Consider the following 18,011-nt stretch of genomic DNA (forward strand, 5'->3'; position numbering starts at 1 on the left):
GTGGTTGTTTTGCCCTTGTCAGGAATAAGTAGCATAGTAGCAAATACAGTCAGTCAATTTCTTTTATCTTTTTCCAATCAGTTATCATCATCAATACTTGTCTTCTCAATTTAAAGCTCAGTCTTACGACCTCTGCCCCAGTCTCGAGCTTTTGTAGTTGGGCCCATGTTCCAGTGAGTTGTCAGCAGTTGGGTGCTCACTTGAGTGAGAGCAAGTCAGGTAGAGTTTGGAGTTTGACACTATTTAGCAGTGCTAGAATTTTAGGAAAGTGCTCACTAGGGAACCTTTTTTAAAAAGAAGGTAGAAATTATTGTCAGTCTAATACATAGAGAACCCCCCTAGACATGTTGCCTTGTGGAAAAGTTTAAACGTTTCCGTTTTGGCATTCACTCTGATTCATCTGCTTTTCACACCTTCACTTTACATATTGTTACGGTGCAAATACTGCTGTTAAACACCTTGCCTCTTTCCTTTCTCACTCAAAGTTTATGTAAGGCAAGTAACTAGCCACAGTGGGATGAGCAGGAGGCACAACTCATTCTTGAAACAATCTACAGCTTTTCCTGCTGCTTTAACACAGGAGCAAAAAGTATATTTCAAATACTGTTCTTTCAATAGGATATGTTTGTTTTTTTCCAGTTGGCACCCCTCCAAAAGAGGACTGTAAAATGGATGTGCTCTTTAGTCCCTTCAGAGGTGTTTTACATCTGTTTGTCTTGAGGCTGACCACCTTTTCTGTTCTGCCTGAAACTGTGTTAATGTGAGCTTTTGTAGTTGTCCCATGGGGGGCCAGGGAGGATACTGCAGTTTCCTGTGGCACTGCAGGGCAGTGAATGGGTTAGGGGACAATCTAGGGGACAATACCGCTTGTCAGAAATGCTGCATTGTAAAGAACTAGGAGATGTACCTGAAAGGTAAACAGGTTTTCAATTACTATGTAATGTTGCACCGAGGATTTTCAAAGCATGTTTTTTCAGTTTCATTTTAAAAATAAGCAAGCTGCTGAACAGATGAGGAAGCTTGTCCTATAGCTCTTTTTTCCTGTTTGTTTCTAGTTCCAAGATTATCCCCTAAAACACACAGGCCTAGGTCTCCAAGGCAGAGCAGTACTCCCACGGGACCAGCTCTGCCTTCTCCTCAGCCTGGTACTATTCCTACTGAATCTGTTGCCATGCCTGTTCCAGCTGCCTCTCCCACACCTGCCAGCCCTGCATCCAACAGAGCAGTTACCCCTTCCAGTGAAGGTAAGTCACCCTTGCTAGCTGGCAAAGAGCCTGCAGCTCTAATCCTCTAATCACTGCAAATGAGTACGCCCATAAAAGAAGCTGCTGTCTAAAGGATGGGAAACCTTTTGTCTGATACAACATAGCAACTGTAGTCATTTCCCTTTTCTCATGATAACTTTAAACTAAGGCTGGGAGAAAGGCTTTTTGATAGGCTTATTTGCTAAATTTGTTTTGTTCTTTATAAGTGTTTGACTTAAAAAGATTTTCTGGCTAATTTTTTTTTAACTGGTTCTCTGGCTATTTCCTAATTGGAAGAAATCTAGGCCACTGCTTTCAAGGAATATTTTGAAATATTTTGAGCATAATGAAAGGAGAAAACCCTTCAAGAGTACCATCACAGGGGTCTAAGAACACTCAAGTCTATGTAGCATTTCATTTGAAGAGCTGGGACTATTSAAATTAATTCACTCTTGGTTTGTATTTTTTTCAGCCTAGTTAAGGATCTGTGTGTGCGATAGGGAAGAACAGTATTGGGTTTTTCTGGTTTGATGAGTGATCCATAGGTAGGGAAGGTAAGATTCCGCTTCAGGCAAAAACCACATAGTGTAGAATGAGGAATGTCTGGTTTCTTTGTTGTTGTTTTTTGTTGCGAGCTAGATGTGGTTAAAACTCTTCTCTTCCTGTCTTGCATTCATTTTTTTGATCAGTTTGAGAGTATTTTAAAGAATGACTTTGAGAATTTCTTTTCTAGCTAAAGATACTAGGCTTCAGGACCAGAGGCAAAATTCTGCAACTGGAAACAAGGAGAATATAAAGCCCAGTGAGACTTCTCCTAGTTTTCCTAAACCTGAAAGCAAAGGTTTGTATCAAAAGCTTCCATACATACCTGAATAACTTATTGAATTCCATATATATTTAGTGGAGTTAACACTTTAAAGAAGACTTGAGATCAGCTATCTTGGATGTTCTACAAGGAATATTTGCTCCTGCAGTTTTGTAGTGACAGGTTTACAACTGTAGGTGTTGTTCTTGGCTCATTTCATCGCCATAAAATGTGGAGATGATGCAGTTCCTTCCCCAAAGAAAGACTTGCCCAAGGACTACATGAGTGTTTCATTTCAGGAGCTGTGCTCATAGTATTGCAGAGCTTTGTGGTCAGCACTGTTTTTTGTGACACGGCTTCTTGCTATTATATCTTATGTTTGGCTTTCCCTGCAGCCGTGCTTGTTCATTCTGTTCTCAAATTCTTCTTATGTTGTTGAACTTGATCAATATTTCAACTTAAATTTGTGTCTTGATACACTAGCGTAAGCAGTTACAGTTTGAAGTTTTTACTGTGCTCTACTTTGAGATGAAATTTAATCTGTGCACCTAAGGACTTCTGTCTTGGTGTGGTGTGTTAGAGCTCTACATTCACTGAAGCCTCCATGCTTACACAGAGTACTTACACCTGCTCCTATGTGTAGTCTATGTGTAGAAGGATACCCAATTACAGATAAAAAGACACAAATTCTTGCATGTTTGAGAATGAAATGCACTGTATTTTAGATAAACTTAAAAGTTGTCTAAAGTTGTAGCGTTGTATATATGAMACATTGGAAATGCTTGGATAATGCTGGTTTTGTGTTTGGCAGGTGTATCTCCAATTGTTTCAGAACATAGAAAACAGATTGATGATTTAAAGAAATTTAAGAATGACTTTAGGGTAAGTTCCTCTGCATGTTGACGTATGGATATCATAGTTCTCTTGTGCATCCAAATTATTGTAATTAAATATACTGCATGCATTAACAAATCTCTGAAACTTGTGATTAAYTTATGAACATATTGATAAGGATTCGTAGTGGATATTACAAAATCAGTGCTGATTGTCCTTGTACAATTCTCTAATATTGGTAAATATTCATATTGATTTAGATAATGTATACTGGAAATACTAGTTGAAAACTACTTGGTAATTAGTTATAAATTACTATAAATTATCATATTTATGCTTCATATGGAAGAATGTTTTCAAAGCAARATGGAGAGTCTGGTTGAAGAAATATTAAAGAAGAATATCAGCTGTTTCTTAATATATCTCCTGGTAAAGTGGCCTTTTAAATTGGGTTAACTTCTCCAGTGTTGCGCCTAAATCATGCAGGGAGTCCAAAGGTTGTGTTAAGATTTCCTGTTACTTTCTAATTGATGTGTAGATCAATGTAGTATCTAAATTGTTGCTTCCACAGTGTAGACTTAAATGAATGTCAGTGTTCAGAGATTTTATTGCTAAAAAATAAAATATGCTTTTTAAATGATAACTTCTGGATGATGAAGGCCTATGGGAGTGTATTTTATGTTGTATATGGGATGACAATAGCAGTGTCTTCAATTTCTGTGTAGCAACTWACTGAAAAGAGACCTTGGTGGTTTATTTTATTTATTTTATTCTTTTTATCTTCAGTTACAGTCGAGTTCCTCTTCAGATGCAGTGGATCAGCTGCTAAACAAAACTCGAGAAGGTGAAAAATCGAGAGAAGTGGTTAAAGAAAAGATAGAATCAACCCCTAAAGAATCTGTTATAGAAACTGGCAGTAATACTAACTCTAACAGTGGCAGTAGCAAACCTAATAGTCCAAGTATTTCTCCATCAATAAGTAATAGTTCTGAGCAAAAGCGAGGGCCAGAGGTAACTTCGCAAGGTGTACAGACATCTGGGCCTGCAAGTAAACAAGATAAAGAGGATAAAGAAGAGAAGAAAGATGCTTCTGAGTGAGTAATCATGCCTTTAAGAATAAGCAAATCTGTTACTAGCACTTAGTTGTTTGTAGAACACAGTATTGTAAATGTATAAAATGATAAATATTTATATGATATGTTCTCAGTTATGCATTGAGAGCAATAAATGCAGTGACTGTGCTAAACATCTCATGAGTCAGCAATAGAGCTGCATGTGKAATTTAGGTCCTCTTGGTGCCTAAGCCTCATCTAAACACCTATTTACATGTTCCCCTGGCTCATGTGAGCTGAAATATCAACAGCTGGCAAATTTATTATGGGTAAATATAGTAAGAGTACTATCAGGGAGAGTAGTAATTTGTACTTTTTGTACACTGCATGTTATCTGAGTTCTAAAAAAATCTGTCTTGTAGATGAAAATTGAGTATTTCACCTTGTTAATTTTCTCATTGKTTGAGAGCTCTGCAGATAGGCTCGTAAAGGAATGATGCTGAATATCTTTTTGTGTTGTTTATTTAGACAAGTTAGAAAATCAACACTGAATCCTAATGCGAAAGAGTTCAATCCTCGATCTTTTGCTCAGGTGAGTTATTTATTTGATACAACCTGACATTATTTTGGAGATCTACTCATATGATTTTTCTTTAGAGGTGTCTGATCAAAGTTTACAGGAATTTGAGTAGATATCCCCAAAATCAGTGCTGCGTTTGTGACTGTTCTCTTTGATTTTGGTGTTTGTTAGGATTGTCCTGGGAGAATGGGGGCGGTTGGTGGCTTTTATTTATTTGTTATTTGTTTATAATTATCTCTGGGTTATCCTGTGGCACAAAACATCTATGATGCATTCTTCAAATGCATGGTTTCCATTGTTCTTAAAATGCTTCTCATGGCTGAGCGTAACACTGACTAATGCCCACAATTCCGACTTGGAGTCAGAAAGCACTAATTCTGGTGCAGGTATTCCTTGTCTTACAATCCAAATGAGAGGAACAAGGCAGCCAAGTTTAACCTCACTGGGAAGCCGTGTAGGGTAAAAAGGGCACCTTTAACTGTAGCGAGCTCTGGAGTTTTAAGTTACTGTCTTAAAGCGGTAAAGTGGTAGAGGAGTCTCCTCTCTAGTCATGGTGTCACCAGTGTGATGGTTGCTGCTCTTGCCATGTACCGTATTAGATGAGTGCTACACTTAAGGTACTTGCATCCAAGCCTAATTTGAATCACCTTTAGAAATCGGGCAAGGCAGTAGCTTCAGCAGAACCACAGAGACCACTGAGCTCCCTGGCCAAGTTTAGACATAAGCAAATACTTTAAGTGGGCTCGGGCTGGCAGGGAGGTTTTGGGGGACATATTCAAGGTAGTCTTGCAAATGCGTTGCTGAACTCTGTTTGTAGCCGAAGCCTTCGACTACACCAACCTCACCTCGTCCGCAAGCTCAGCCTAGCCCCTCCATGGTGGGTCATCAGCAGCCAACTCCAGTGTACACTCAGCCTGTTTGTTTTGCACCAAATATGATGTACCCGGTTCCAGTGAGTCCAGGCGTGCAGGTAAAGTGCAGCGTGTCATGGTAACTTGCTTACACTGTTGCTAGTGACTCGAGGAGACTTAGGTGACTAAGTTAAAACAACGAACCAGTGCAGTTTATATTACTGTTGTAAAGATTGGCACGATTGCATTGTTGTTAAGTTCTAGCTATGTAAATACTAGCTTTTCCTAACGGTCCCTCAACCCAGATGTTACAAGAATTTACATACTTGTAAAATCTAGCAGCTCTTCTCACACTTGTTAATCTGGGCAGACTTTGCAGTCTGCAAAGTACAGTCTTACACTAGAAGTTTTAATGCAACAGTTGTTTCTGTCCTTTACTTCTGGGTGTTTCCCATTAATTTCTAGTTGTGGGGATTGCTAGGATTTTAAACATAACTGCTGTAAAGCTGTCTCACTTTATATATTGCTTGAAGAAATATATCCAGTCCTTCCTTGAGAAAGGATGTTGCAAACCACATGGTCCTAGTTGTTTGTACATACAGATTTAATCATGATGATGCAAGAAAATATCATAGGTTAGTTAGTTGTAGCATAGTTAGTTGTTACTAAGCCATATTTAAAATCTATAAAGTTTATTTTTTCTTGTGGAGAAAATTGCTACTGGTATCAAAAAGATGTGGCTAACAATCCTACCTGTGTGGTAGAGTTTTGCCAGGGAGAGAGGGATAAAATTTTGTTAACTGTGTTCTCTTACTGCGTTACATCCCTCATATTAAAACAGAATATTCCAGAATGCTACTGGCTTGGTTTAGCAATAATGATTTTTTCTGGTTGCATGTATGACATTTTAGCATAAAGCATTTCCTCTGTGTGAATTGTCTAGAACGTTCTGGTGATCTTCAAGCTAGCTCTTTCCTGTTTCTTCCTCTGGACCTTTCAATTACAGCTTGAAAACTAGGATAGGATAATTTTTATTGAGATTAATTTCATAATAGCCACTTCCATAGCAGAGAGCTCTAATTATCATATCTGTAGAAGTAATCAGTTCTCATAGAACTACAGGCTCTCTATTCCGTTTTTATTTCTAGGCTTAAGGTAAAATACACTAGGACATAGTTCTCCCTCCTTACCCACTTTTTAAAGGAATATCATAACTTTGATTCTTCCTTCTGTTTCAGCCTCTGTATCCTATTCCCATGACGCCCATGCCTGTGAACCAAGCCAAGACATATAGAGCAGGTAAAGGTGAGAATAATACTRCCTGTTTGGTTCTTAGTTTGCATGCAGCATGAATAAAATAACAACTGCTTGTGTTTTGCATGTTTTGTGCCAGTTTGTTTTCAGCTGATACCTAAAATGTTATTTTAGTTAAAGAAAGTAAATGGAAATATCAAGGTGTTTCTAGATTTGTTACTTCAGTCAAAACATCGTAAGTTTGAGTAATGGAAAGTTGATTCTTTTGGAATTTGATTTAATAAACAGAAAGTGGTGTCTGTTACTTGGAACATTTGGGTAAGTTGAGTGTCTCCGATATTTCCTAAATGCCATAGTGTTACTCAGAAAGGACCTTTCTGTACTAGTTTGYAGCAGAGCCCTGAACGATGCCTTAACAGAGTATTTTTGTCAACAAGAACAATTTATATTTCTTCAGAAAGAGCGTTTTCCCCTGTTTTGAAAAGGGCTTATTGCTGGTCCCAGCTCGTTCTTTTGCATCCCTTCTGTGGCAAAAATGTGGTGTTTGTTAGTCCAGCTATAGAGTTTCTCACGAGTGGCACCTGTGGCTGTGCACATGAGAGCCAGTGTGTGTGTGTGTGTGTGGATGTGGACGTGCACTCAGTGCTCCAGGGAAGCGAAGCAGCAGAAAAACGACAGCCTTGTTAATCTCTAGTCCCGCTTCAGACAGCGCTCTGGTTCTGCACAGCACACGCTTTCTTGCAGTCCTGCAGCTCCTGTCACTGGAGGAAATGGATTGAAAGAGCAGTTATGCTGCTGTTAACAAGTAGCCTGTATGAATGTAGGGAAGACAAAAAACTGTAATGTATTCCTGTTTTAAAATACCCTAGCATTACAGTGGCCTGATTCATGAAGTCTTTTGGTTGTTAATATTGATTATTCTAATCAAAGGTACATTGATAAACACTCTCATTTGCTTGGTGATGCAGGTCTTCTGAAAGTTACAGTATAATTTTCTGCATATCCATCCTGTGCACAGCAAGGCTAGGAAGGAACCACATGTGTCTGGGTTCAGTGCTGTTCAAGTTGCTTCTTATATTTACTTTTTTTTCTATTGCTAATTTGCAATGTAGATATAATTATGGAGTGAATTCAGTGACACCTTCAGTGTTTCCCATTTTTCGTCTAAGGGTCTGTCTGCATTGCACACTGCAGTGAACCTTATGGGTACTTGAGTTACTTTAGCTTTTAGTTGTGATTTTCCGTGAACTACCATGTCCTGTTGCTTAATAGGTTATATCAGGCCAAGTGCCTTGTTGCTGTGACTTTTTGGTTTGCCTTCTTCTCAGGGTAGCTCAGGTAGCTTCATGTCGCAGTGCTCTGCTCTCCTGCTCTTTCCCTCTATKTTTCCCTAGTCCTTTTTTTCCTGGAGGATGATTTGTCTCCTTCTGTGTTGCCTGTGATTCAAAGTTACCCTCTGCTGTCCCGAGGGATAGCACAGAGCTCAGGAGGTGGATGCCTGAGTCTGTGGCTGCACGGAGGCTTTTATTCTGCTCTCCACAGCCGTGAGCACAAGCTACTTTCACAGACTCAGCTCTCCAGTCAGTGCAACAGTTACCTAGTAGTTCCCATAGAGGGTAAATTTAGCCTTTTGATAAAGGCAGGATCAATTTGGTTAATGTAGGTATTCTYATAAAACCTCTCTCTTATTCCCTACCTCACAAAAAAGGCAGGCCATGCACATGCTTAAACAGCAGAACCCCTTGTCGTGCAGTTTCTTTGCAGCAGAACTCTAGTACAGCGGTTAAAGGTGAGGGCTTAAAGGTGGAACGTTCTGCCTCATCACRTGAGGTGACCTTTTAATGCAAAATCTTTCAGGAAGACACTTGCTCTTCACCCTGTATTTGTAATGCAAGGTACTCTTTGCTTTGTAGTACCAAATATGCCCCAGCAACGGCAAGACCAGCATCATCAGAGCACCATGATGCATCCTGCCTCAGCCGCAGGCCCGCCAATTGTAGCTACGCCACCAGCTTATTCGACCCAGTATGTTGCATATAGTCCCCAGCAGTTTCCTAATCARCCTCTTGTGCAGCATGTGCCACACTACCAGTCTCAGGTAAGTGTCTTTTTAGTTTGTGAGCCTCATCAGGGCACTGATAAGTAAATGCTTTGGTTCTAAATACTGACCTTTGTCTCCAGGAGTTTTGTAAGTAGCTACTACGAGCAATTAATCTGTTCTGGAGAACTTGATTGTGATGTAAGGAGCTTCAAAGCCTGGGAGAAACGTTGAAGTCAGTTTAGCAACTGATGTTTACTGTTGGAAAACTGGTGCTAAAACTGTTGACTTATTATGACTCTCTTAAAAGGGCAGAAACCACTTCTTTCAGATTACAGGTGGGAAATCTCCCAATTCTGCATTATAAAAAATAATCTATTTGGCTTGACCCTGTTACTTAAAAGCTTTTAAATGTACATATATTACTGGATGAGTATATAATTATGTATATGTAAGCTTGCAACATAATTGGAGTGATAGAAATTAATCACACTGCTCTTTGGTTGGTTTCTAGCCCTTATGTCTTTAGGAACAATTGTGTTAATGATGATAGCAGGAAATCTTTAGTTTGCGTTGCATTTTAGTAGGGGAAGCTCTTTCTGTCTCTGCATGTGTCATTATTGGTTTGATCAGCTGATTTTCTTTGTATCAGTCATTCAATTAACTGTCTGTTTTTTCTCTTATTTCTGTTGAATGCAGCATCCTCATGTTTATAGCCCTGTAATACAGGGCAACGCTAGAATGATGGCACCACCAACACATGCACAGCCTGGTTTAGTATCTTCTTCTGCAACACAGTATGGTGCGCATGAACAGACGCATGCTATGTATGGTAGGAAACGTTTTGTGTTATATGTAACTTTTTAAGTTGTTAAATTGCGCAGGGATATCCTTAATCTCAAGCTTCAAACGTGGGTATCATTCAGATTATACCAGTAGCTGTGGTTTATAAATCATATGATGAGCAGATCATTGAAAACTGAGCCACCTGGTTAAAATGAAAACTCAAGTATGCTGATTTCAGTAAGATGCCAGTGACCAAGATGAAATTTCAACCTGGGAAGCTGCTAAAGAATATCTGCTGAAAGAAGTTTGTTCAAGTTCTCTTGATGCTCTTGATACAACATCCCTTGATTGTTTCTTGATTATAATTAGGACTGGTTTTATTGCAAGGCTACGATCTCAGTTTCAAAACTTGACTTTAGTTCTGAACAACTAGTGAAAAACTGTCTTTATGATACTACTAGCATTATTAACAGTATGAAAGCTGCTGTTTAAGCAAAATAAAACTTGTATTGCTTACCTTTTCTCTTTTGGTAAGTCAAGAATAAGCGTATGAAACAACTCATGTATTGCTCTGACTTTGACAACAAGTCTCCAGCATTACCAGATGGGCATATTTCACTTACAGTGAAATCCTGACATATGGGTTACCTTGTTACAAAGTATAATATGATGAAGAACACTAAAGCACTATAAATGTATGGTAAATCAATACCCARTTCAGAGGGGAAAAAAAATGACTTGGTGCAAACATGCTTTGAAACAGGTAGATCCAAGGCTGCTAAAAGATTTGGAAATTGTCATAAAATGTCAAAATAGCAGATGGTTTCTTGAAAACATGACATTTCGATACTTGTTATAGCATCTGAGGAAGACTTTTATTGGGTCACATATTATTGACTTAGAATCTAATAAAAGATTTTCTGTACCTTTAGACATCTTTGTATGTTTTACGGTGCTTAGTTTTACACTTCTGCTTAATGGATGCCCATTATGTATCATGAAAACTTGCAAGCCTGAGAATCTCAAGTTTAGTATGGAATTGATTCGGATTTAAGCCAGTCTGTATCTTACTCATCTGAAAAYATCCTCCCGTCAGACCTCTGCAGTGGTATGACTGCATATAAACGTAGATAAGAAACAATAATAGTAACAGATACTAAACTTTTTGGGGGGCACTTGGAGGAAGAACATTTTAGCTCATTTGTAATAAAGCTGAAATGGAAGTTCCTTGCAGAGCTTAAGTCTCTTTTGCTCACAGGTCCAGCTAACTGTATTACTTTGATCCTTTCTGCTCTTGTGCATGAGGTGTTCGTGTAAACAAATCTTCTGATTGCTTTTTCACTAGATTAAATAGAATTTGGATAAAGTGAATGATCAAAGGCTTTCAGACCTTTTTTGGTGGAAAGCTCTCCTCTCAAATCCTAATTAAAACAAAAACAAATATGAGATAATCTCTGAGATCTGATTTGAAATGGATGTGTGTAACTTCTTAGCAATATCCCCTTGTGCACCATCCTTATCTTCCATGCCCAGTGGGTTTGTAGTACTGAAGCCTGTTCCCTTGGTTGGCTTTGATCAAATCTCTGCACAGCGCTTTTTCRCTGATCCTCTAATTTATGACCATTTTGTGCATTTTTGTGTTGGTTTTGCAGTTTGTCTGTTGTAGGTATGTGACTACCTACCAGTGCACACTATTGAAGCTGGGTCAAACTTGGAAAAAAAGTTTGGTATTTCTTTCCATATAATTAAATGCTGTTTTTCCAAGAGCACTTCATTTGACAGACATTACACATGCTCCTGTGTTCCTTTCAATAGCTGCTTGGTGACTCTTCTAAATGTTTCCCCTCCTTTCCAGTAAACGATCAAGTCCTAGAAACTCTTGTAGAAATCACTCCAACCAGTTGGATACTGGTGAGGCATCGTGAACAGCTCTATATGTGTCACTTCTGGGATGAGAGTATGTTCTTTTCAGGTGCAGGCGTGTTTACTGCCCGGTCCAGCAAGAATTGGCCCAACAGTACCCTTAACCTGTGAGATTATCAGTTAGCCACACACCGCACAGCTGAGCTGTAGTGCAGCACAATCTCAATTCCAATTTTTCCAAGTCTTCCACGTGCAAAATCCTTGAGGACCTTGCCAAGACTGGTTGCTTTTCCACAAAAATATAGTCATCTATAATGTATTACTTCAGCTTCTATTTATCAATATGTTACTGCTTGGAAACAAAATATAGGATTGCTTAAGGTGATGACTCCGTGCTGCTCACGGAGCAAATTGCTAAAGGGCAACTTAGGGGGCTCATTTGTAGTCTCACCGGGTGGTGTTAGATAGCTTTGAAGAGTAATCTAAAACATATTTACAACGTGCATTTGGTATTTGGGGAATCTTAAGTTTGCCCACAGCATCTCTGAATTAAATATACCAGCACACATTGATTCTGAATCTGATGTGGTCCTCTTTTAAGACTAATAGAAAATATGAAGTGAGAAACAACAGCCCTTGCTGCTTTTGATTTCTGGAGTATTTGCTCGATCGAGTTCTCTGATTCCTTTTTTTGCTCTTTAAATTTGCTCTCTGTTGTTTTTTTCCCCACGGTTGACAGTATTAAGTGGGTTACAGTACTCTTATCCTTTGCAATGCTGGTGCTTTCTTTGAGATAACTCTTGCAAAATTCACTCCATTTTTTTTTTCCTGTGTATGTGGTAGAAAGAAGATGTCTGCCAGGACACCTGCACTGAGATGTGAGGGTTGGGGGCTTTGCTTAGTATTCTTAAGGTGTGAAATATTTTCTGGTGAGATCTGAAACTCCATCTTCATCAATGGTTTGAGTGAAACAAAAGTCTGTGGCAAATCAGAACTACTTGTCAATGAAGAAACATGTCTGTTTATCCATTGAGTGAATTATTCTGACTGCTGAAAGTTTATATTTTTTTTTGTTCTCTTTCGGGTCTTATCAAGAAAGTTCTCAGTCCAAAAAACTTAGTGACTTACACCTGGTGATATGCAATTATTCAGTTAAAAACACAACCAAAATGTTTGTCTAATGCTGTTTAACAGGATATTTCTGCACCTCTGGGGTTTCTTTGTCAGTCCTTGTGTGTCCTGCTTCTGTTTCACAAACTGGAGTTAACAAGAGCTCAAGCGAGCTGCAGGGTAGCCAAGCTGGGTGGCCACTAACACGCTGTCTAAACATACGACAGAGCAATGTTTAAATTGTTGGGGTTTTTTCCTCCCATAAAACCACACTCGGGAAGTACAGTATTCAAACAACTATCTTTCATCCTGTCTACCAGGCAGACTTTAAAAAGGTCTGTTATAYACCTCAGCTTGCAACCTCTGGAGATGTGAACCATTTAAATGCCTTAATCCCGGGAGGTTTGAACTGCCTGTGCTACCGGAGCAGAGCGGAGTGCGCACTTGACCTGTCACGTACAAATACCTTAATGCTAATTTGTCCTTCTCACCCTGCTAAACTCCACGCTGGTTTTGGAGGTTGACGTCCCGAGCCCCTGTCTTTGTGTGAGACGCTGGCTCTGCGTGATCTCCAGCGAACTGGCATCGAGGGGCTGGCGGAATTTACTGCCCAGGGCTTGCAGTTAGACTGCTTAATGTATGTAGCGTAAAGCTGCAAGTCTCTCCTGTGGTGTCAGTGGAAAATGTGCTTACCTAAGCTGCAGGTGGATCTAGTCCTGTGACAATTAACTCCTAATAGTTTTACTGTCTAGCTAAATTGCCTGTGTTTTTGGATAACTGGAGTCCTCTGAGAAAATGTTGTGTTTGAAAACAAACTTCCGCAAAACCAGACCTTGGTTTTATACAGATGCATTTCTTGTTTTTGTGTTTTCATTCCTGTCCCTGCTTTCCCTTCCCTTTTCCCTTCTGCATGTGTTTTACTGGTCTGGTATTGTCTCTAACCTTATCTGGTTTCTGTCTCAGCAGTAGAGTAAATTCTATTACCCCGATAGTACAATGGTGGATATAATATAAACTTCAAAGGATTCTCCAGGGACTAAGAGTGAACCAGTCACCAAAGGTGTCTTGGAACTGTTAAGAATGCCAGTGGTATAGTGAAAAAGCAAGGGGCCAATTTGTGTTTTAATGTAACTGTATTTTAACTTTTTCGTTACAGTGGACTGTAATAGACCGTTAATTGCCGTAGACTTTATTTTTGTGTTAATACTAATTTGAGAGCTGAAGTCCTCAGTGTCACTATTCAGAAGGAAGGCTTACCTGAGACTCAAGTTGTTTCATCACCACCCTGTTGTTAAACTAAATATCCAGCTCTAATAGCAACTAAGTAAATTTTAAAAAAAAATCTGCATGAATCTACAATCTTCAAAAAAAAAAAAAAAAAAAAAAAACCAAAACCAAAAGGCAGATGCTGACCTATCCAGAAGAGGAGAAGTATGCACGTGGCAAGAGGCTAATTTACCTTTCTATTTCCCAAATTCAGCATGTCCCAAAATACCATACAGCAAGGAGACAGGCCCTTCTTTCTACTTTGCCAGTGAGTTGGGTTTTTTGTACTAATTTTGATTGTACAGAAAAGCACTTTCTAAAGAATAGATGTTAAAGGAATGGGACGTGTTGAGGGAAGAAGTTTCCTTGCACCAAACCAGTATATAGAAAACACAGGAAGGTTCCTATCAATGGACAGGAGAATGAAGCTGTTGAATGGATTTAGGTTTCCACAAAAGGTGATTTATCAGATGTTTAAATGCCTTTTTGCATAGCAAATAGTCTTTAACTTGACTACCTTGTCACTCATCTGCATTCAGAGATTAGTACTCTGTGTGGATAATCTCAGCTTAAAACCTAGGTGAGCAGCCTTGCTCCCTATCTTCCATAGCTCAAATGAGATTTTAAACCTGTGAGTTAGTCGGCATCCTAAAAGGAAAACTATCTTATGCCTAATCTCATTAGGAAGCTGTGGCCCAAGGTCTGAACCCATGGAAGGGAATTGAGTTGCAGGAGGGTCTAGGGAGGTTTTCTGCCAGGTTCCCCCAGTGTCAGTGAATGAATACAGCAAAACCCCTACTTTGTCTCTGCTGTACCGAGAGCGAAGTTGCCCAGTAAGGGTCTGTGTTGGTGTAGGGCAYGGGATGGCCCCTTCCTTGGCAGGGAAATGCCGCTGGTTACACAGCTTGGCTCCGGTGTTCCCGTGTGCTGCTGTCCAGGCTGGTGACCTGCATCAACATAGGGGCTGTTGTGCTCCATACTCTAGATACTCAGTGACTAATCCAGGCTTCAGCTGCACATGAGTACCAGGGGAAGTGARTAATTAATAATTCTGCCCTTTACACTGACATTTACCCAGAGCTTTGCTTTCAGGAAGCTGGTTTTGGTCACTTAGGCTTTGAGTGGGAGGGCAGTTATAGGATGATCTGTAGGTGTCACCAAGCTATGGGGAAAGAGGCTGCAGTTCCAGGTTGTCTTTGTTTGGAGTTGGCTCCTGTCCTGCAGCGAGACTCGTTGCTGTGTCTGTGATTCTATGCAGCTTGTGCCAGGTTCCCTTTTCTCCGTCTTGAGTTACCTCCTGCAAGAGGGGCATGAGACCTACCCCTTGTCCTTCCAAAATCTGGAACCAACTTCCTGTGTGTTTCTTGTGCAGAAAAGCATTTGTATAAACCACTGTAGGAGGTCAGCCTGTGCTGTGCTCATGCATCTTGGTTTGGTGCACTGAAATAATCTGAATAAACTCATTCCTTTAGTGGATATTCCTTTAAATGAAGTCCACTTTACATGTATAAAATGACTTCTGTAAATGTTTGTAATATGAAAGAAACATTGCTATTTCTTTGCTTCCTACCATTCAGGTCTTTTAAATGTAGTTATCCTCACCATCTTACTGGGTCTGGCAATAGTCTYAAATGCAGATTTGTTCTATGGTCAGTGCTTGAGAATAAGCTCTTGCAGTGCGTTGTTGTTAGGATATTTACCACTATGACCATTGACCAGCACTGAAGTTTCTACCAGGGAAAATATGAGATTACATGATATGATTTCTGTATATGCCCTTGTAACCGAGAGAGCTGCCTGATTTTGGCTGCTCTCACTTCGTTTCAGCTGTGAGGTTGAGAGGTGACTTMTTTTTCTTTACCTCTCAGAAGGGCAGGCAGGGTTGCACCTCTGGAGCATTGAACTTGGTAATCAAATCCATCTGGTTCTGCTCCCTGCGATACTGAATTGCTTGTTTTCACTGTATATCCCCAGGGTTAGTGGCTAGTTCAGTTAATATCTCGTGTCAGTAAACTAGTTGATGAGAAGGTGCTCAAGCGAAGCAAGTTAGCCCAGGGAGTATTTCTACGTGTGGTGTACAGGGCGAGGTGGGTGTATTTTGCCTGGCGTTCAGATGAGCTGATATGACTTAGAGTTGTTATGTTCCTTCCTAGGGCTTGCTCAGCTCTTTCTCAGATGCTAAATGGCCATGAGGGCAATCTCTGAAGTGCTGACACTTGGAGGAGAAAAGGATCATTTGTGACTTTTATTTCCTCCCCTCTCACCCTGTCTTATCTCATTTCCTACTTGAAATGAGGAGCTGTTTTGATGAGCAGGAGAAAACAAAATTCTTGAAGGAGTTACAGTGAAAGTGTTGGAGTTATGGCTAAGTAGAGGAGTTCCTGGCTGCTTTGCAAGGCCACTTTCACAGGCGGGCTAATCTATCAGATTTTACTTATTTGCCTTGAGCTCTTTCTTGCACTAGGTAAACACAGGAAACCTTGTAAACATCCAGAGTTAAATTTGAACTTTGGTTTTGAGCTGACAGAGGTCTGTGCACTTCAAACTTGTTCCAGCTCTTCCCAAAACCTCCTTGACTGGCTTACGGTATCTGCATTATCTTGGATAAGACTCCAGATAACTTCTTCTAAAAGGCATTTAAAGTGTTACTATTAAAACATAGTTTGCAGCAGTATCTGAACTGGCTTCAAGTTAGAGGTTATTGCAGCAGTCTAGGACATGGAAATGACAATTCTTAATTTCTAATGAAAAAAACTACTTTTAATGCAAGTCTATGGATAAAAGGTGTTAGTAGGTTGTGGAAGAGCTGATACCACAGTTGGGGAAAAAATGCAGGGAGGGAGTGTTACTGTTYCTGAGTTTTAGTTTCTTAAGAGATAAACTCTTCATTGTGAAGCCTTATACATACATTGTGAAGCATAATACATCTACTTCAGAATAATTTTGGTTATTTTTCTCTTAGCTGTAAAGAAATGCAAGGGAAAACGCACCGATGGTCTAAGGGRGTACCGTATTTCCAGGGCTCCTAACAAATAGTGTGGGAGGATTTGGGAAGCCATAGATATCTTACAACCTGAGATTAATTTTCATGGTCACTTAAAAACCTCTTGAATGGAGGAGCTGAAGTTAACTCAGAGCCAGCTCTGTGGCTAAGACTGCAACAAGACCTGAAGAAGGCAGATATCTGGTAGCGAGCCCCTTGGCAAACCTGCACATCCTTCTGTGCTTATATTTCTTTGCTTTGATGAAGATAATGCTCCTCCAGTGTTGTGAGGTTGAGGAATTCCACCCCTTGATGAAACTATAAACTTCCTACTGTATTTCCTGTATTTCCATTGATTGTTTTCATCTAGCCTTTGTAGGGAGGAGTAATGCTTGGAAGTTGTCTATATAGGAATTTGTTGAGGATGCTGCTGCAAAATAAATTTTAATAGTGATATGAAAAGTGCTGTGGCAAAAGATGCATAATCTTGCAATAGAAAATAGAAAACATTGAAGCATTTTCAAAATATTCTCCCCATGAGAAATGCTGAATGTGAGGATTTACCACGGAAAGCATGCTAGGCTCAAGCTAAGACCCGGTCTGACAGGATGTAGATTTACAAGCACATAGTAAGATGCTCTACAGAATTACCTGGAACTGGAGTGCACGCCACTGTTAGACCCTTTGCTTGCTGAAGAGTTAGAAGAGCTTTCAAGACAGCATTAAATTAAATTAAATTAGAAGGATTAATGCAGGCGGCTCATGTGTGTAGGGCTCAGTGAAGTGAAAAGATATCGTGTGTGAGATTGAGTGTTTGCAAAACTAGTACTGAGAGCTTCGTAGCAAGCCAGGCTGGAGGAACCCAGTAAGTGCCTAGAGCAGTAATGCAGCGAGGCTGGTTAGCGAGCAGCACGGGGCTGCGTGCCCTCTTGCTGAATGCCAGTGTGGTTTCAGGTGCAGCTCTTGGAGTTTTTTTGTCCATTTTCTCTATTCTTGCCTTTTTATCCTTTATACACTCAGGCAGTTCTATGTATTTGCAAACCTGTAGTCCAACACGGTGAAAATCCTCACCATTTGCAGGGACCAGTTATTTGCAGAGATGCTGCATCTCACTAGCCACAAATACCCAGGGGAGGTGTGTGCAGCATAAGTTACGCTTAAAGTTTCTCCTTTTACCTTGCTTTCTTCCTTCCCTCTCGAACCCTGTGCTTGCTTTTCAGATTATTTATTCAGACCAAACAAAAAGAAAAGAAAAAGAAAAAAAATTGTAACCAGCCCACCTCAAAAAAATTACCCGTAAGGACGTACTGCACAGAGGCACTGCATACGACCATCAAGCTTTCTT

At 39.9% G+C, this 18,011-nt stretch overlaps 1 protein-coding gene across 8 annotated transcripts in view; it reads left to right on the forward strand.

Moving 5' to 3' along the window:
- The window catches only part of ATXN2 (ataxin 2), a 44,175-nt gene that overhangs the window by 18,751 nt on the left and 7,413 nt on the right, over positions 1-18,011 (forward strand). For 5 of the 8 annotated variants that reach the window (XM_026041811.1, XM_026041810.1, XM_026041816.1 and 2 more), the window contains 9 exons: positions 1,056-1,244; positions 1,978-2,085; positions 2,861-2,931; positions 3,670-3,977; positions 4,464-4,527; positions 5,333-5,485; positions 6,605-6,671; positions 8,534-8,718; positions 9,358-9,490. In XM_026041811.1, coding sequence (XP_025897596.1) covers positions 1,056-1,244; positions 1,978-2,085; positions 2,861-2,931; positions 3,670-3,977; positions 4,464-4,527; positions 5,333-5,485; positions 6,605-6,671; positions 8,534-8,718; positions 9,358-9,490 — 1,278 coding nt within the window. Of the gene's footprint in view, positions 1-1,055; positions 1,245-1,977; positions 2,086-2,860; positions 2,932-3,669; positions 3,978-4,463; positions 4,528-5,332; positions 5,486-6,604; positions 6,672-8,533; positions 8,719-9,357; positions 9,491-13,897; positions 13,952-18,011 lie in introns of all 8 variants that reach the window. The other 3 variants (XM_026041814.1, XM_026041812.1, XM_026041818.1) reach the window with 2 other exon arrangements.

Source organism: Nothoprocta perdicaria, unplaced genomic scaffold (genome assembly GCF_003342845.1).
Source record: "Nothoprocta perdicaria isolate Ctin4 unplaced genomic scaffold, notPer1 scaffold_294, whole genome shotgun sequence".
In the NCBI taxonomy this organism is placed as follows: Eukaryota; Metazoa; Chordata; class Aves; order Tinamiformes; family Tinamidae; genus Nothoprocta; species Nothoprocta perdicaria.